We start from the raw sequence: 20,759 nt of genomic DNA, 5'->3' as shown, positions 1-20,759 counted from the left end.
CTCATGCGAGCTGCTGCCCATCTTTGGGCTCAATCTTCATCTGGGCACGTGGTCCAAGCTCCAGCTGTCCCAGCTTGGTTTCACCTTCTTCTGGATTATAGACAGGCAGAGGGGTTGAGACACTTGGTTCAAATCTGCTGTCTTTTCAAACTTTTTTTCACATGGAGAGTGATTCTGACAAAATAATATATCGAATCTGATTTGCTCAGTAATCAAATGCCTGTCGCTGTGGCCATATCCCCCTATTAATCTAGTCTAGGCTAGAAAAGTTAGGGTGGTAGGGAACAGAGTCCCCCTTCTGTGCTCCCTCTCTTTGCAGTCAGGATCAGCAAATTTATGCATAGAGAATATGCAAGTTTAAGCATAGAGGAGGAGCTCTGCTGTACTGCGACTGGACTGTAAGGTATGGTAGATTGAGGGTTGGTGCTACTGTTGGACAGAGCAAATCTGACCGGACAACCATTCACCTCATAACTTTTAGATCCAAACACTGAAAAAGTAGAATAAAAATTTACCTCCCTCATTTCCAATTTCTATATAGATGCCTAACAGTCACTGAGTAAAATCTATGGTTGAGAGATTAGCATGGTACAGTTATTCTGTGGGTTTTAAAGTTGTATCTTATTCTTCCTCCACCGGTCTTCCATGCTATAGAGATTTTTTTCTTCTAAGGTGGTAGGAAATAACACATTCCAGATAGTTCTGTGGATGTCAGAACAGTAATCCTGCTGACACGGTAAGGTCCTCGTACTGATCTTCATTTTGGAGGGATTGATTGGGAATGCTCTCGAGAGTAGGAAGGAAATGGCTTCCACTTAATGCCTCTCCTTTACATGCTTCCTTTGGTCTTTGCCTGCATTTGTCCTCTGCAAAGGCAAATTCCTCATTGATCCAATGATAAAGTGACCACATAACCTACATTTCACTTTGCTTCGCCTCCCAGAATTCCTACTCTCAAAGTGTCTCCCTGACACATTTGGACCCTTATGTGACCTTCATCTCTTTCTTTCATTTTGTTGCTCTCTTTGCTTGAAGAGTTAGAGAATCATTTCAAAGTATCCTCTGCCTTCTTGGTGGGGGGGGGGGGTGTGGTTCAAAGTTCATCACTAGGGTCTCCCTGATGGTGCAAGGGTTAAGTGTCAGCGGTATCAAGTTATCACCATACTCCGCAGCACGGGTTTGATCCCCAGCCAGGGAGCTAACTCACATGGCGCAGCAGACCTCTCCTGTCTCTCCCGCTGCTCCCCTTAGCAGTGTATTTCAGTAGATCTGCCTGTTCTGCTCCCCACTCTATCTCTGGTGAATCCTCTCACCGCCCCCCATACCTCTGGCCTACACCCCATTTCTTGTATGCATAAATAAATAAATCATTAAAAAAAGTTCATCATCCGTTTTCTTGAGTCTCTCCTCTTTTTTCTGGTCAAACTACTTTTCCTTGACAGTAGCCACTTAGCCACATATTGAACACTTAGGATAATGATGACAGAATATCTTTGTCACTGCAGCACGACAAGGGCAGGATTTCAGGACCATTTGTGCCTTTCCACGTGGTGGCACATAGTAGGCATGTATGCTGGAGTCAGCATGTGATAAGCTGACTTCCCATTTGTACCTGTTTGGAGTTGTAATAGGATAACTTTATATCTCAGGAGATTTTGCAGGGGACCACTGTAGGAGGGTGTGGAAAGTTGCCTTGGCCCACTGTAAAGACAGTGTAGAGTGTTTTGGTCTATTTAGAATAGACCACAGTATTTGGAGAAGCCATCTACTTGTGAGGATTTGTGGAGGTTGGATGCCGTTTCTGCTCCAGGCCTCTTGTTAGGGGAAAAGGCAACTACTCCCTACTTAACCAAATGAGCATGAGAAAAAAACCGTGAATGTCAGGTGATGGAGAGGAGCAGTGCAACTGGCTTCCATGATCCTAAGCATAGTGACCCCTTGCATCCCAGGACCTTTGGCAAGGCTAGGGCAGTGGGACAACCTACCTCATTTCGTAGTCTCTGCTGAAGCCAAATCTTCCCTCATCTTGATCTCTAGTTCTCAGTAAGTGAAAGAGTCAGGGGACTTTGAGAACATCCAAACCTAGCCCAGCTGTGGCAGTTGGTTTATTGCTTTCAGCTGGTACTTGAACCCAGGTCCTGGTCTTGGAGGCTTTCCCAGGTTTAATCCCCAGAGCTTTCTCTGCAGCTGTATGACACTGCGCTGACCCCGAATGAGGATAGGAAAATAGAACCAGTGCCAAGCCAGAGTCTCTTTTTCATTTGGAGTCTGGCTGTCTGCCCATGACCAGGGTTACATAATGGGAAACATAGCTGGGGCTCTGGAGAGCCCGCGTTTCACCAGGCTGCCCAGACCTTCGCATTCTGATGCTATATATCTTCCTAATTGTAGCTCGGATGCATTTATCACACTGTTGGATTGGAGTACTGTTAAAAAAAAAATCCAGAAATTCCTGGACTTGCTGCTTTTCCATGGCTTGTCTTGTATAGTCTACAGAGTATGCTGGATAAGACTTGCGGGGAGCCCTCTGAGGTACTGTCATATAGGAAGACAGGGATATGTATGGAACATGCAGTAAGTTAATTTCCTCAGGGAGCCTACATGTGTTCACCCTGTAGACGAGATAAAAATTCTCGAGTTAAAAAACAGCTAGTTTACTCATCCACATAGGGCAGCTCTGAAATAAGAACTAATCCAAGTCTAATCGGCACCCCTTCAAGGACTCTTAATACGTCTTCCCAAAAGGGCATTTTAGGAGGTCACTAAGTAATAGTCCATCAGCACTTCCCTGAAGGAAGTGGTGGTGACTGTGGGAAGCCCCTTTGCTACCCTGGCTCTCCACCCTGTCTCCTTGGCTCCGGGTTGGGGCGTCAGCACTACAGCCTGGCACCAGGGGGTTCCTCTTCCTCCAAAGGCTGAGTATAGGGCACATGTGATCTCTCCCATGGCAGGAGCTTTGGTCCCCTCCCCACTCCTCCCACAGGACTCCTTGTGAGAGGAAGGGGTGTTGGCCTAAGGCTCCAGTCTGACCCCAGCAGGGTAAGGCAGCTGACCCCAGGGAGAGTACTTTCCAGCTCTGGACTGAGGTTATTTGGGTCCAGTGTGTGCTAAACTAAGAAGACGTGTTGGAGTGGTTACAGCTAAAATTTAGAGAGGCAGGAACCGTGAGAATCCGCACCAGGGAGGCCACGGAGGGCTCTACTCATGCCGTGGAGATGTCGAGATCCCCTGGGGGGGCTGCTCTTTCCCAAACACACAGTGCTGATGGGTTTAACACACCATAGGGATGTGACAGAAGCTATACATATGACTGTAACTTGGGAGAACTGAAATTAAGACATTGACTAGACAGAGGTTGTGGGAAGGCACAATAGAGGTGCTTCAGTACTTGAGAAATCCTGGAATGAGGTTACCGTGACCTGAGATTGGTCATAGAACTTCAGCTGCACTGCTTAGGACACGGAGAAGTTTATATTCTTAGAATAGTGCAGGGTAACTGGGCTACAGAATTTGACTTGCCCTACTGGATAGCATTAAGTTAGACACTCCCAGGGGCCCCAGTTGACTTGCTCGTATAAACTAGAAAGGCAGAAGGGATCTTCTTTAGTTGTCACCTAATAAACAGCTGTTATTCATAGAAGAGGGTGTCTTGCTGCCCATGTCTTAACTCAGAGAATCCTGACACTTTTGTATCCTCTTTGCACTATGGTGGCATCTGGAAGAGATACTAAAGTTCCTAAATCTCCAAGAGAATTTAGTAGATTTCCCCCCATTTCCAACCCACCCCAAGGACCTTTTGAGCTGCCTAGCACTGAGGTACCGGAAACAGATCTTCAGCCCACTGAAGAGAGTTGGTATGACACCATGACTTACCTAGGGACTTAACTAAACTATTTTAAGATCAGATATTATTCTTTTAACTCTACCTGACTTGTTGTATTTGCATCCATAGCTGCTCACCTTTTATAGTTTTTTCCAGTTGGGTGATAAGTCTTCTAGGGCTACAGTGGTCATATGTTGGTCTATGTGGAAAATTGGGGCCTAGAACATAATAATGGTTCATAGGCAAGAAAGTTTTAAAAAGAGAATATTTTATCTCTTAAGAGCATTCCTTTTGTTACAGCCTTTTGTCTTTCCCTTTTGTGTCTATAGCCCGTGGGTGTTCTTTGGTTCAGCTTCCTTGTGCCTAGTTTTTGTGCCATCTTGGCTGTATTTCAGAGCTCTTCACCCCAGGATCCAAAAGACCCAACTTGTTTCCCATCTGTACTACTCCTCTGATCTTCCATAGCTCTGAAACACAATGCAGGGCTTCTTCTCACTCAACTCTTTCCGGGTTTGTTCTGCAGCTGTGGAGTTTGAATGTTAGTGTTTAAACAAGCTGGTATTACACAGGAAATGGCCACCTCCACAGGCCCCTGCAGGCTTGTAACATGGGGTCATTGTACTTGATATTAATCACCAGTCAGCCTGTTCCCCCAGTAAAAATATGAAAGGGTGTGTGAGGGCTCAATCTTCCTTAGATTTGCCAGAAGGATGTCCTGAGCCCTTGTCAGGCCTTAACACTTATTCTTCTCAGATTGTCTACCTCCCTCATCCCACCTCCGTGGAGCTTACAGAAAAGTTCTACCTGACTTCCTCCCTATAAAGCTGGCAGATCACCTTTCTTCCTAAGTTCTCGGAAGGAGCTAGAATTCTGTGGTATAACTAGCTTCACTTACCTCACACTTTAATCTTTCAGATCATGTTGTAGTTGAATAACATCTCATATGAGAAAACTCCAAAATTGTAGAACTACAGAAGCCCTCTAGTCCATCTGAGACCAGGGTTTTTCAGTTTCTTGGACTGAAGCTGCTTATCTAATGCTGTTTGCAGAACTCACCCTTTGACTGAAGGGTTAATCTGATTCGCCAAGTCAATATCCCCCCAACAACCAGCCAAAAGTGTGTGTTGGTTCATTTCTGTGAAATGTGTTTCCCCAGTCACCTGGGCTGGCCTGGGCTGCATTGTATCGGCCAGCAGCTGCACTACACTCAAACTGACAGCTACATTAAACCTTGGAATTCTGAGGCAATAAAAAGTAAATTAACTCTTATTTTTTTCCTTTCCTGCTGGAGTAAGTGAATGCATGTCTGTGGGGGGAAGTGAGTGAGCCTTAGTCCTAAGTTCATACCTCTAGGTAGCCAATGCAGGTCTGTCCCAAGCCAGGATCTGGTGTTCAGACTCCAGCCAGGGGTCTGCTTTCCTGGTGTGTGGTGTGTTCTGTGGGGTTGGGCCACTGGGTCACCCTGCAACTGCTGATCCCTGCTCACTAATCACATCACAGCTGCTGAGAGGCTCCCTTGCCACCATTCTGAGAGTCATAAACGGACTCATTGGACGCAGTTTCATTCTCTGACTGCTTTGTGTCTGCTTGGTGAAGAGTGCACCCTAATTTTAGTAGACTCTGGAAGCTTCCCCAAAACATGTGTTGAGACCAGAACAAGCCAAAGGGATTTGCCCAAGCCTATAGCATTCTGGAGGGCGCATTTAGGACCAAAGGTGATTTGAGTTTGCCCAAGCGTTTCCAGAAGATTGGGAGCTGTCTGAAACTTCTCATAGCCACCCAGGACTAGACTTTGGCCTCCTTAGCCCAAGCCAGCCTTGAGTCCTTAGACCCCATGGGTTGTTGTGGGGTAAAGTTTGGGTAGGTTCTCCTTGCTGGGATAAGGAAGTTGGGCAGAAAAGCTAAGTTAAGCTACTCAGACAGGAAACCCTGTATTCACCCTTGGAACTGACCTCTCAGCCCAGAGGCCTGATGGGGTAAGCCTAGGTGATGTTGTCTGAGTACCATGAATTATCTCATCTTTTTTGCAAATATCTTAGCTTTGAATTCAGGCACCTCACCTAGTTTTTTAAAGTACCCCTTTGTTTTAGCATTAGTTTCCTTATACTCCCATCTCTCTCATTCCCTGTAGAAATTCACTGTATAGCCCATGAGTGCCTAGTTGTGTTCATGTCTGTGTTGCCTAGTTGTGTTCATGTCTGAGAGCTGATGAAATGTGAGGTGAGCATGGGCAACTCTCTCTGAGATACCAAAAGAAAAAAAGCTACTCAGAAGCAGAGTTCAAACACAAGACCAGTCTGAAGTGACCTTTCAGTGAAGCATTTTTTCATACTCCTATTCCCTTGGTTCTGCTCAGTCTGACTTGACATTGAGCCACTTAATTTTTCTGAGTTGGGAACTCAGGACACTTCCTATGTCCTTTGGCACCAGCTGCTGTTTTATAGTCAACACTGGGTTAGGAACTCTCATTCACTTCATTTTGGCAGTAAGTCTTAGATTTTGGCACAAGGTAGGTGGTAATGGGCAAAAGGCAGATGTGGGCAGGGGTGCCTAGTGGTGGCCACCATTCTCTGGGAGGAGTCATTTTTGGTTTATCTGAGCCTTCGGGGACAGGAGAGCATGATAATGAGAACCACATGGTACCACATATTTCTTCGTCTTGGATCCAAGATGGTAGGGGTGGGAGGATGAGAGAGGGATGTGGGCCTCCCACTGTGGCAGCCGTGGGTAATTTTCTGTGCCCCCCCCCTTCCCTGGCTGGGGATGCTGCTGCCCACACCCCCCTCCCTACCCCCAACAACGTCCTGCAGCAGCCTTGACCTGCCCAGCACCAACCAAGGCCCCCAAGCCAAGAATTCAGCTGGGAGACTTTTCACCTTCTTCCTTCTCACTGTCGTCTTTCCTGTTTATTTTCCAAATTGCTGCTCTGCAGCCGAGCAATGCCTGTTGGCCAGAGCTCATCAGCACTGTGGGATCAGACTCAGGCAGTGGGCTCAAGTGGCCAGCAGGGCACTGGGGGAGGAAGCGGGGAGCTGGAAGAGCCTCCCTGTGCGTCTCCCATGGGCAGCGCTAACCTCGGAGGCGGCCCTGAGCAGCCCTATCACATCCGGTGCTTGTCTCTGCAGCCGGGACTGGAGGATAAACTATCAGAGCTGTGGGGCAGTGCATCATTCCTCTTATTATTTTCTTCTCTGCAGATGGGGTCGTGGAAAGTTCAGTTCCTTTTAACCCTCAAAGTTCTGTTTATTCTACAGCTGGTAGCCTGAATGCTGCGTTTCCCATTACATCACAAAGGGGCTCAGGCAGATCTCTGCACAGAAACGTGTTGCAACTGTTTATTTTTTTCCATATTTAAACATTTCTGACAGCCAAACCCGGCTGAGCCAAAAGATGGAGCTTTGTGAATGAGTCTGGTTGTCGGTGTCTGTGCAGAGAGAGGCTTTAGAAAACTCCCATCCCTCTGTCCCTCCAATGATTCTTCCCAAACATGTGCTTTTTCCTGGGCAAAGCCTGTGAAGTGAGTTACTTCTGCCATACACGTGTGTTGATTATGTGCCGTTGTGTGATTAATGGGACTGTATTCCGCCTGGTTCCCAGGACTCTCTTGAAAACAAGATGTTTCATTTCATTGCCTTTTCCTAGTACAGTGATTACAGTAAATAAACCAGTGCTGCCTCCTTTCACCTGGATGCAGGTGAAAGTCTGGGAGTCCACACACTTTTATCCACTTCCTATACCAGCATCACCTTCAGTGGCATATCCTTTGAATGCCACTTTTCTGCCATCTCCTAGAGATTCCTAGTCTCCAGGAGAAACAAATTGCTTAGGTCTGAGACTCCTCCCTGGGAGATTTGGCTCATGCGCAGTAACTCTTCTGGGAAGATTCCAGGATATAGCTCATTCGTATAGCTCTCTGCTGGTTTCCTCTTGCTACTCCACCTCTTGAACCTAGTTTTAAGCTTTTCTGTGTATTTCTCTTGTGCATCTTACTTTTTCTGGAATACAACTTCACATCCATAGGGTAATGCCTGTTCCACACTCCCTAGTTAGGTGGTCTTCTGGAGAAAAAGCCAGAGTGTATAGACTGGGCAGTCCCTGGAGCTGACCACAGTTTGGCTAGTTGAGCTATGTTTTGGGAAGACAAAAAGAAAAAAAAGGCTCCTTAACACCCACCAAAATTTGGATCTGAACCACTGTAATTTTTTTTTTTTAAGATTTATTTATTTATTTATTTATACAAGCACTGGGTATAGTCAGAAGCATGGGAGGGTGAGAGAATTCACCAGAGCCAGACTGGGGAGCAGAGCAGGTAGAAGGACTGAAGTACACTGCTGAGGGGAGCAGCGGGCGGCAGGAGAGGTCTGCGCACCATGTGGGACACGCCTCCGGTGGCCGGGGAGCAGCTGGGGATCGAACTGGTGCTGCAGAGGCTGCGGGCAGCTTCGCAACCCAGCGCTCAACCACTGCGCCACCAGGGAAGCCCTAAATTTTTGACAAATGATGGTGACAGAGAAATGAATCTTCATTTTATAATTCTGCCCTGGAGTCTGAAGTGGGGAGAACCAGACCTTGCATTCTCAAGTTTTCTTCTTAGCTTCAATCAGAATCTGGTAATGTGTAATTAGCATGTTCAGCCATCTTGGTTTATCCAGGAGGTGTTTCTGGAAAAGTGGGGCTTTCAGTGATAAAACTGGAACTGTCCTAGACAAACCAGAATGGTTGGTCACCCAACCATCTAACCTTCCACAAGTGAGGGGATGGAGGGGGGGAATGGGGTGGTAAAGACAGCACTGATACTGGTTCATCTGTTAAAAGGCATTGGAAGCTTTACCTTCCTGAGAGGATCTTGGCAGATCAGGAATGAGGTTTTTGTTGGGAAAGTGTTTGATTGTTTTCCTTCTTATATATAGGATAGTTATAATGCATTGTTGGTAGCGAATGGGGACACCTGACTTGGCAGTGGTGTGACTGGTCCCTCTGACTGTGTGGGTGGAGGGGTAGTTGGTACTCCATTGCTATCTGTGTGGCATATACTTGACTGGATGGGAGTTGGGGAATTCTGAGAGATGCCTTAGGCCCTATGTATCTAGTGTTTGAGTAAGTGACTCAAGCGCACTGTCTGGAAGGGTGACAGGACCTGCATTAGGCAACTGATTCTCTAAATTCCTTTTCTTCTCTGGTTAGGATTAAAAACTCCCCCTAATCAATTCAACCTTGCAAAGATGAACAAGCATGCGCCAGATTGCTGCCATAGGGGTAATTTTGTATCCTAGTTTTTTAGGTAAGATTTCTGGCAGATTATCAGCCACAGACAGTATTTGCCTACATAAGTATCTCCCTGCTTTAGAATACTTTAACTGGTCCTTCTTTAGAGCTGCTCTTCTTTTCTTACCTTATTTCTCACAGGGTTGCTGTGGATGTGTGGTCAATGCTGGCTGATTTCTGTAACATATTGACTGCCGTGAATCAGTCTGAGGTGCCACTGTACAAGGATCCGGATGATGACCTCACCCTTCTTATCCTGGAAGAGGATCGGCTTCTCTCGGGCTTTGTCCCCTTGCTGGCAGCCCCTCAGGACCCCTGCTACGTGGAGAAAACCTCGGATAAGGTCAGCCCTAGGCCAAACATCCCTCCCCATTCACCCCTCCTCTTAATTCTCCAGACTTTTTTATTCTTGGGAAGTTTTCTGTGCAAACGGAACATGATTAAGTCATTGAGAAGGGTGTTAAGGGAAAATATCGACCTTTTAGCCGCTGACATCCAGCTCTGTGTCCTGAAAAAAAAAAAAAAAGCCCTCTCAACTTCCTTTGGTGTGTGTGTGTGCTTGCTGGCATGTTGTATATACGATCATTTCCTCACTTGTTTAAATAGTGCAGCTTGTGTTGGCAGTGCTCTCACTCAACTCCAAATGGTTTGCATCATGCTTAAAGCACCCTCCCCCCCTCACCTCCCCCTGTACCTCCTTCCCCCAGCCACAAAACTCTGCACTAGGAAAACAGCCAGGGCTTTTTCCCTTCTCTAAGGAGGAGAGTGATAAATAGGTGACTGGAGAGATGCAGACACCATGTGTTAACTTACAAAAAAAGCTTTTAGGAATATGGAGCATTCCCCGCTGCCTGGTTTCTATTTTTCTTCCTCTAAGGATGTGTTTTAACCTGGACTTTTTCTTGACTGTGTGTTTATAGAAAACAAAACCCATTGCCTGTTGCCCTGGTGGGGACTGTGGAACTCTTAGTCTCTGCTTAACATTTGGCTCTTTGGCCAGGTGTGGAGAGTAGGACTGACCCTTCTGCTTCATTCTAGTGCAGCAGTTGTTAGACTGGGGAAGTAGCACCCACAGACCCTGGGAGCAGACTCTCCTGTGCTGAACCAGGCAACCCTGTGACTGACCTTTCTGCAGAGTTTTTAGCATCACTTTCCCCAGGGAAGAGGCCTATGGGGAAGAGTCTGCAAATGGCTTCTCAGGAGGAAGTTTTTTGACCTAGATGAAGTATGTAGAGAGATATAGGTAGATTTTTTTTTTTTAAGTTAGATAGTAAAGAACTAAGTTCTAAACATTGATTGCAAATAGGACATATTTTATATTTGATATAGAAATTTTAAGACTTTTTCTTGTTAGAAAAGAGTTTATGTAAATTGTAGATAATAAAAAGAAGAAAAAAATTAGCCGTAATCCCTCTATTCAGACTTACTTTTGTAAGTCATACATACTAATGTTTAACCTATAACTTCTAAAATATGTACACACATACTTTAAAAAAAATACTGGGGTCATATTAAGCATACTATTTGTAATCTGCTTTTTTCACTTAAAAAAATTTTTTTAAGATTTATTTATTTACTTATACAAGCACTGTGTACAGTCAGAAGCGCGGGAGGGTGAGAGAATTCACCAGAGTCAGAGCAGGGAGCAGAACAGCCAGACTGACGAAGTACACTGCTGAGGGGAGCAGCGGGCGTGTCAGGAGAGGTCTGTGTACCATGTGGGACCCTCGCCTGGCTGCCGGGGATCAAACCCACTCTGCAGAGGCTGCGGGCAGCTTCACAGCCCAGCGCTCAACCGCTGCGCCATCGGGGAGGCCCTTAAAATTATTTTTGATAATTAATCATGTAGAATCATTTTGGGTGATTGCTTAGTATTCTATATGCCAAGATTTCTTTAGTCTTTGCTTTACTGATCCAAATAATAAGCTAATTTTTACACTATAAACTGTGAAGTGTTTCCTCATAGCACATTTTTTTGGCATATATTTCCTTTGGTTAAATTTCTGTAAGTAGGTAAAAATTCTAGACATTGACATATCAAAACTCCATACTCCATGGTTGCATTTAATAGCTAATGAATCTTCAGTATGTGACAACCTCTCCTTCCCAAGAGGAATACTCTTTTTATGCTTTTCCAGCAAAAAAGTTGAATTCTTGCTCTTCTAGTCTCAGAAGGGTATAATAATAGGGGATAGTAGACTCTTAGGCTGAATACAGCTAACATAAAGCTGATACTTTATTGAAGATGTTCAGTTAGAAGTTATGAGAGAAATTGACTAACTATGACTTAGGTCAGAACAGGTACTATTCTTTTGTGATCACAAGATGGATTGACTTCACTTGGTGCTTTCGGGAGTTGACTGTTGGGCTAGAGGTCTTTTAATGCAGAACAGGTAAGATGTCCTAACTAGTGTCAGGCTTCCTAAACTCTTATCTTCTCATCAACTCTCCCAGCTTCAGTGTCAGTGTATGTTATATACATCCATACAATACAGTATATGATTTGGCCAGAGAAGAACACAGAGCCAGCATCATGCCTTTAGCCTGTAGTAATGATTCAAAGGCTCTCCAGGGCACTTGCTGCTCATTGAGGCTAAGGTAGATCTCCATTTCAAGGACCATGAAATAGGTATGTCACGGGCCTCCCAGGTGGCGCAGCGGTTGAGCGCTGGGTTGCGAAGCTGCCCGCAGCCTCTGCAGCATCGGTTCGATCCCCGGCTGCTCCCCGGCCACCAGAGGAGGGTCCCACATGGCGCGCAGACCTCTCCTGCCGCCGCTGCTCCCCTCGGCAGTGTACTTCGGTCCTTCTGCCTGCTCTGCTCCCCGCTCTGGCTCTGGTGAGTTCTCTCACCCTCCCCCGCTTCTGACTGTACCCAATGCTTGTATAAATAAATAAATAAATAAATAAATCTTTAAAAAAAAAAAAAAAAAAGAAAGAAAGAAATAGGTATGTCACACATAACATCTCCAAATCTAAGTCCTTGAATTTCTCTTCCCCAAACTTTGTTTTAGTCTTCCCTTATTGGTAATTGACATTTGCCTTTTGGATTGCCCATTCAAAATTCTTGGTGCTCCTCTCTTTTTCCCTCACACCTCCATATGTAATCCATCAGCAATTTTGTCTTTTTTGCCTTCAAAATAAATACAGGTACAATTGTTTCTTACCGCTGCACCTTAATTAGAGTCATTGAAATGCCTTCCAGCTGGTTTCTATAGTTCTTCCTTCCTCCTACTCTGCAGTCTATTTTCAGCATAGCAACTGGAATTGTCTTTTAAAACATCAATAAGATGACATCGGGGCCTCCCCGGTGGCGCAGCGGTTGAGTGCGGGGTTGCGAAGCTGCCAGCAACCTCTGCAGTGCCAGTTTGATCCCCGGCTGCTGCCCGGCCACCGGAGGAGGGTCCCACATGGCGCGCAGGCCTTTCCAGCCGCCCGCTGCTCCCCTCAGCAGTATACTTCGGTCCTTCTGCCTGCTCTGCTCCCCGCTCTGGCTCTGGTGAATTCTCTCACCCTCCCACACTTCTGACTTACCCAGTGCTTGTATAAATAAGTAAATAATAAATAAATCTTTAAAAAATTAAAAAAAAAAAAGATGACATTGTTTTGCTGTTCAAAACCTTTAATGACTGCTCTTCTCACTTAGAGTAAAAGCCAAAGTTTTAACAATAACCCTCAATACCTTCAGTAATCTGATGCGACCTCTATACCCTTAACTGACTTAAGTGCCTACTGCTCTCCTCTTACCCACTGTGCTTCAGTCATTTTGGCGTCCTTATTGTTCCACAAACAAGCCAAACACTCATGCCTAAGGAGGATCTTTGCACTTGCTTTCCACTTAACCTGGAATACCCTGTCCCCAGAAAGCTGTGTGACTTTCTTATTTCCTTCTAAATGTCACCTCGTTAGAGAGGTCTTCTCTGGCTACCCTAACACTTTTTAAAATGATACCTGCCTTTCTTTCCTTTTTTTTTCTGCTTTATTCTCCATGACAGGAAAAAATAATGTATCTTGAATATCTAGCATTTATCAGATCCTGTACTAGGTACCTCCCTACAATAATTAACTTCTCACAGTAATCCTGCCAAGTAAGTATTAGTACCTTGGTTTTATAAAAGAGGTGATTAAGGCTCAAAAAGAGAGTGAAGAATGATGATAAACCCATGTAGGTCATTCCCATGACTGACCTAGATTACTATGAATGTGTCAGAGGAAATCTTTAGGAATTCTTCACCTTTTAGGAATCTCAAAAAAAAAGACATTTTCTTCAGCTTCTAGTATTCACCACTAAGATATGTAAAATATCTTGAGGACTCATCAGTAGCAGCAACATGAGCAGTTTTGTTGCTGGTCAGTACTAGTCACATGTCCCATCCAGTCTTGATATTCATTCAACAGATATTTGCTGAGATTATGTGTATCACACTGTTGTCCTGCACGTGCAGCATGTGAGATCCAGACTTGCATTCTCTTAGTTTGGAAGACAGTTTGTGGCATATATAAAGATGTGAGAAGCAACATAAGTCATTTTGAACCTATAATAAGGAGGACTTTTGAAATTTTGTTGAACTGGTAAGTATCTACATGAACGCATTGCTAAGGTTCACAGATATAGCATTAACATATCATTGTATTTCCTACACATTTTCTAAGGAACTCTAATTTTATATGTTCTTCATTGATAGGGGAAAAGAAGTATTTTTTTTTTTTAATTATTTTTTTTTTTTTGCATTTTTCTCTTCACTCGTTCACTTTTTTTTTTTTTTTATTTGTTTGCTGGTTTGTTTGTTTGTTTTGTTTATACATGCACTGGGTACAGTCAGAAGCGCGGGAGGGTGAGAGAATTCACCAGAGCCAGATCAGGGAGCAGAACAGGCAGAAGGACCGAAGTACACTGCTGAGGGGAGCAGCGGGCAGCAGGAGAGGTCTGCGCGCCATGCGGGACCCTCCTCCGGTGGCCGGGGAGCAGCCGGGGATCGAACCGGCGCCGCAGAGGCCGCGCGCAGTTTCGCAACCCAGCGCTCAACCGCTGTGCCACCGGGGAGGCCCGAAAAGAAGTATTTTTATGATCATTTAAGTTAGGGTAAAGCAATGTTAAATAGAACCCATTACTGCAAGACTTCTTGGAGGGCCTCCCCGGTGGCGCAGCGGTTGAGCGCTGAATTCTCTCACCCTCCCGCACTTCTCACTTCTCACAAGCACTCACCCAGTGCTTGTATAAATAAATAAAAATAAATCTTTAAAAAAAAAAAAACCACAAACAAAAAAAAGACTTCTTGGAGCTTTTAATGTAGTGATATTGTAAGAAGGTTAGCCTTTGCAATGTTTCCCAAATTTAGGTCACCTTTGATCATTTTGACTTACTTGAACATCTTGCAGGATTAGTATTCTTATAGGGCAAGCAAGAGGAGAGAAAACAGATTGCTATTGGGATTATCCAGAAATGAGATAAAAAGTACAAATTAGGGTAAAAGTATAGAGTGGAGCTGGTTGCATTTTGAGAAGTCCATCACAGATGTTGAAGCCAATTAGAGCCAACCAGGGGAAAGAACGTGGCTGCTAAGTACCTAAATTCAGAGGCTAAGTAGTTTATCTGAGGTCATGTAGTTAGTAAGGAAGTACAGGATTAGAACCCTTGTCTGTATGACTTTAAAACTCATGTTCAATTGAATGATTTGCTGTCTGGGATTTACTTCAAAATAATCTATGGGGTGGAGGAGCAGTTAACGGTTTAAAAGAAAGAAAATAAAGGTCAGAAATCAATCATTGTGAAATCTAAATAGTGGATACATTGAGTTCATTATTGTATTTTGCCTTGAAAATGTTTGAAATTTTCCATAATAATAAGTTTTACAAAGAATGGTAAGTAGTCATCCTGAAAACAAAATAAAATTCTTCATCTTTTCTGCCACATTACAGTGCTTAAGTGAAAAATAATCAAACCATAATAATAACAAAGTTAAGCTCTCACAATTATATTCCAGGCATCATGGTAAACTCTTTACATGTATTTTCTCATTAAAACTACAACAACCCTGGGCCTCCCAGGTGGCGCAAGGGGTTAAGATGCAACCTGTGAAGCTAGCCGCATACTGCAGCACGAGTTCAGTGCCCGGCCTGGGAGCTACCCACATGGCGCAGCAGACCTCTCTTGACTCCCCTCAGCAGTGTATTTCAGTCAGTCTGCCTGTTCTGTTCCCCACTCTGTCTCTGGTGAATCCTCTCACCCGCACCCCCCAACTCTCTCCTCTGCCCCAGCACTTATATGCATAAATAAATAAATCTTTCAAAAAAAAAAAAACTACAACAACCCTTTAGACATATATGGATGTGATGAAAAGGAAGTTGTTTTACAATGTTGTGCTTTAGTCAGTATCAGAAAGGCTTAACTATCCGGCCTCCCTGGTGGTGCAAGGGCTTAAGTCTCAGCACTGTGAAGCTATCCGCAGCCACTGCAGCATGACAGGAGTTCACTGGCCAGGTTGCTGACTAACCCACATGATGCAGCAGACCTCTCTGGTCTGCCCATTGCTCCCCTGAGCAGTGTATTTCAGTCAGTCTGCCTGATTCTGCTCCTTACTCTGTCTCTGTCTCTGGTGGATCCTTCCCACCCCCCACCCCTCCGTACCTTTGACCTGTTCCCCAGCTCTTGTATGCATAAATAAATAAATCTTTTTTTAAAAAAAAGAAAGGCTTAATTATCATCTTCAAAATATACTCATGTGATTGTGTATCTATAGGTGATACTAAATAAGAAGCTATCTAGTGAAAGACCCTGCCTTTTCTTAGGCTCTAGAGCTCTAGTTATTCAATGTATACCACAGCATTAATATCATAAATAGATACAAACAGTCCTCATTGTAACACTCCCCTGTAGATTAACCTGTGATCTTTGTCTTCCTCCCCATATTGTCTGACCAAAGACCAAATTGGAGAACTTTTCAACAAGCTAATATGGGACTGCTCTTTGGCATGATTAGAAATATATGTCACATTATAAGGTCATATTGTAAGTCTCACTTTACATCCCACTTATATTTGCTTTGTATCTGAATTGAGGATCCCAGAGACTCATTAAGAAAAATGTCTTGTTGGGCTTCCCCTGGTGGCCAGGCAGTTGAGCGTAGCGCTGTGGAGCTGTCCGCAGACTTTGTAGCGCCGGTTCGATCCGGCTGGCGAGGGTCCCACGTTGGCAGGGCAGACCTCTCCTGTCTGGCCCGCTGCTCCCCTCAGCAGTGTATTTCATCGGTCTGGCTGTTCTGTTCCCTGCTTTGTCTCTGGTGAATCCTCTCACCCTCCCACACATCTGGCCTGTACCCTGGTTCTTGTATAAATAAATCAATCTTTAAAAAAAGGAAAAGAAAAATGTCTTGTTGAGGTTAAATATAAGACTTAAATTGTCCAATTTTTGGATCTACTGGCTTGTCTGCTTGTTTATTTGTTAAGTGACATTTCTTGATGTTTGTTGTGCATATAATTACTAAAAAGCGTTTAAAATAGAAAATACGCTTTGCTTTGTTTTATGTTTTTTATGTATCTTTGTGGAGATGGATAGATGGATGGAGAGACAGACAGACATACAGGGGCGGGGGGCGAAATATCTTTCTTTGTTCGTCTGGAAAATATTTAAGTCTTGTTACCTGTGACTAATTTGTTGAAAAACATGCTTGATCCTCTGTTCTCAAAGTATCAATATCAAGCATTAAAAAAAATTGATTATTAGTATCCCATATTTAAGATGTGGAAATTAGAACTGCTTACAATATATATTTGCTTTTTACACAATTGCATTATGTTTCTAGAATTATAATAATTATTTATAGTTAATTTCATTTTTTTTTATTTTTTTAAAGATTTATTTATTTATACAAGAACCAGGTTATAGGCCAGATGTGCGGGGTGTGTGTGAGAGGATTCAACAGAGACAGAATGGGGAACAGAACAGGCAGACTGACTGAAATACACTGCTGAGGGGAGCAGCAGGTAAGACAGGAGAGGTCTGCCATGCCATGTGGGTTGCTCCGTGGCCGGCAGGGATCGAACCAGCACTGCAGAGGCTGAGGACAGCTTCACAGCACTGCGCTCAACCGCCTGCGCCACCAGGGAGGCCCCTCATTTTATTTTCAATGCTCACCTTCAGTCTTTATATACTGTGACTTCCCATTCTTATGTTATTTATGACTTCATTTTTTATTCAAATGAAACATGAGAATTTTTTTCAGCAAAGATGACATGGTTACTTCTTAACAAGATAACTTTTTAAAAACACACCAATAATATGCATACTACACAAGAGAATCAAACAATTCATAAAATATATAAAGACAAAAACTACCCTTCAGGGTTAACCTATGTAAACAATTTAATATTGGTCTTTTGTAGATCAGTTGAGACATACACACACACACACACAAACTATTACAATGGCAGTGTGCTAACATTCTCTTCCTTCCTTTGCTCTTTTCATTTAAATTGCATCAAGGGCATTCTCTTTTTTTTTTTTTTTTTTTGTGGGACCCTCGCCTGCGGCTGGGGAACAAAGCAGCACTACAGAGGCTGCGGGCAGCCCCACAGCCCAGCACTCAACTGCTGAGCCACCAGGGGAGGTCCAAGGGCATTCTTTATGACTACTTTTTGAATATTTATGTTTTGAAATTTTTCTTAATTTGCCCTTCCACATGTGTGTCAACTTGACTCAGGTCAACATTCTGCCTCCTTCCTTGCCCTTGAAACAATAGGTAATATTCCATTGCATGAGTTTTTTAAATATGCAGACCCAGATCTATCTTTGGACCAGAAAAGTTTTCATACGATATATCTTTGATTGCTAATATTCTGTTTATTCTATTCTTTTTTCATTAATTTCTGTTCTAATATATATGGTCTCCTTTGTCCTCGGTATCTCTTGTCATCATTTTAATCTCTTTTTTCTCTGACTCTATTCTTAGAGGACTTTTCTGTGTAATTGATTCATATTTTTACACTGCCAATTCTACTTTTTACTGCTTCTAATTCAGCTTTTTAAGATACTGTTGCATTGTTTGTTTTCTTACATTATTTCCCTTTTTTATCCAGTAACCTTTATATTTTTGTCTTTTATTTAGGTCCCTCTTACCTATATTTGTTTTATCGTTGACAACTTTTAGCATACTTCATAGAATGTTATGATTTTAAAAATTTGATTGCAAGACTAAAGCAGATACTATCTTTTTGTGTAACACTCCCCCCCACCCCCCCAAAAAAAAAAGCTTGTTTCTCTCTTTGCATGCTGTTGGATTTCTACAATCTGAGTCTGACCATTTGTATTTCTTTGAACAAAAGAACCTCCAAAACAGGTTAGGTAGGTTCTCACTGGGTGCCTTCTTTGCCTGCAAATATAATTTAGAATTCCCTTCTCTAGTCTATAGCTGGTTGATACAAGTTTGTATTACTGAGTCACCACCCTGAAGGGAGTTAATAGGCGGCCAGGTAGTGTGCAAATTAATTTGTATTCTACACTTTAATTCTACAAATTAATTTGTATTCTACACTTTCTGTTCTGTATATAGCAGAACTATATACCTAGAGTTAGTCTCCTGTGCCCCGTCTCTCTTTCACATAAATAATATGGCAATTTCTTATCTTCTTCCTGGAGCCATGGCCTACCATGTCAAGAGGGAATTCCACCTTCTGACCACTTCCCATTTAGTATGGGAATGTAACTTGGGCCTCTCTGAACTGATTATGAGAGGTACTGACTTGTAGTTGTGAAGTTTCCAAATGGTATTATGTATCTGCCCCATGTTCTCACCCTTTGTGGTAAGCATAATAATGGTCCTTCTAAGAAGGTTCGCATCTTAATCCAGCAAATGTATTAACTTACAAGGCAGTAGGCTTTTGCAGAGGAAACTAAAATAAGGATCTTGAGATAGAAGCTGACCCTGGATTATCCAGATGGGTTTAATGTAGTCACAAGGATCCTTAAGAAAGCAGAAGTGTCAGTCAGGAAAAGGAGATGTGATTGATGCTGGAATCATTTGGGGAGGAAAGAAAAGGAAAGGAAAATGGGAAATTTGGAGATAGTATGCTGTTGGCTTTGAAGATAGAAGAAAGGACATTAGCTGAAGAATGCAGGTGACCTCTAGATTCTGGGAAAGGTAAGGAAGCAGATTTCTTCCATAGAGCCTTGAAAATAAACGCCTACCAACACCTTCAGCTTGGGACTTCTGATCTCCAGACCTGTAAAGTAATAAACTGTAATTTTTTAAAGCCCTTAAAAATTAGGTATTTTGGGGCCCTCCCCGGTGGCGCAGCGGTTGAGCGCTGGGTTGCGAAGCTGCCCGCAGCCTCTGCAGCGCCGGTTCGATCCCCGGCTGCTCCCCGGCCACAGGAGGAGGGTCCCACATGGCGCGCAGACCTCTCCTGCCGCCCGCTGCTCCCCTCAGCAGTGTACTTCGGTCCTTCTGCCTGCTCTGCTCCCCACTCTGGCTCTGGTGAATTCTCTCACCCTCCCGTGCTTCTGACTGTACCCAGCGCTTGTATGTATAAATAAATAAATCTTTTTTAAAAAAAAATCAGGTATTTTGTTACAGCAACAACAATACATACTTTGGACCTTCCTGGTGGCCTAGGGGTTAAGTCTTAGCACTACCACTGCTACGGCCTGAGTTTGATTCCCGGCCAGGGAACTAACCCACATATGGCTCAGCAGACCTCTCCTGTCTCATCTGCTGCTCCTCTTAGAAGTGTATTTCAGTAGATCTGCCTGTTCTGCTCCCCATTCTGGTGAATCCTTTCACACCCTACCCCCACACCTCTGGCCTACACCCCAGTTCTATGCAAAAAAAAAGAAAATATATACTTTAAAAATCCAATGAGGACAAATTATAAGATTAATAAATGAATTTCAAAAAGTTGCTAGATAGAGTGAATATACAAAAATCAATTTCATAGCTGTATATTAACATCAAACAAAATGAAATGTTTTTAAAAATTGCCTTCCTACATGTGAAAGCTAAATGCTTCCTTCTTACTCAGTTTGATCACCTCAGTTGGGATAGTGTAAGTAGAGTCATTTTATTCAGAAATCTATGCTTTTAAAGATGTTTTTCTAAAAATTTTTTAAAAGATTTATTTATTTATACATACAAGAACTGGGGTACAGACCAGAGTTGTGGGGGGGTGGGAGGATTCACCAGTGACAGAGTGGGAAATAGAACAGGCAGATTGACTGAAATACACTGCTGAGGGGAGCAGTGGGTGAGTCAGGAGAGTTCTGCTGTGCAATGTGGGTAGCTCCCTGCGGGGGAATTGAATGTGTGCTACAGTGGCTGCAGCGAACTTCATAGGTTGCGTCTTAACCCCTTGCGCCACCAGGGAGGCCCCTAAAATAATTTTTGTTTTACAAAATAGTCATTCATTTTAGAAGTATTAGAAAAATCTAGATTAACAAAAAGGAAAAGATTCCTTTATCTTTCCATCCTGCTTGAGTGGGTGGATGGATGGATGAATGGATGGGCATATGTGACTTTTTTTTTCATCTTAAGAGAAATAGAATTAAACTATATATACTGTTTTGTAATCTGCTTTTTGTTCAGTTAGCAATCAATATAACCTAAATAGATTTCCATGTTAACCCATGTAAATTTTAATGGCTGCATTATATTAATTTGTATGGACTTTACCATATTTGTT

General features: G+C 43.4%; 1 protein-coding gene across 2 annotated transcripts in view; it reads left to right on the top strand.

The window, feature by feature from the left end:
- SMG6 (SMG6 nonsense mediated mRNA decay factor) overlaps nucleotides 1–20,759 on the top strand; it is a gene marked incomplete at both ends in the record, with an annotated part of 223,138 nt that overhangs the window by 105,534 nt on the left and 96,845 nt on the right. For both annotated transcript variants that reach the window (XM_084236415.1, XM_084236414.1), the window contains one exon: nucleotides 9,230–9,431. In XM_084236415.1, coding sequence (XP_084092541.1) covers nucleotides 9,230–9,431 — 202 coding nt within the window. The remainder of the gene's footprint in view (nucleotides 1–9,229; nucleotides 9,432–20,759) is intronic.

Source organism: Talpa europaea (assembly GCF_964194135.1).
Source record: "Talpa europaea genome assembly, chromosome: 7".
NCBI classification, from domain to species: domain Eukaryota; kingdom Metazoa; phylum Chordata; class Mammalia; order Eulipotyphla; family Talpidae; genus Talpa; species Talpa europaea.
The sequence above is the reverse complement of the archived record's forward strand: the minus strand, read 5'-3'. Positions and strand labels throughout refer to the sequence as shown.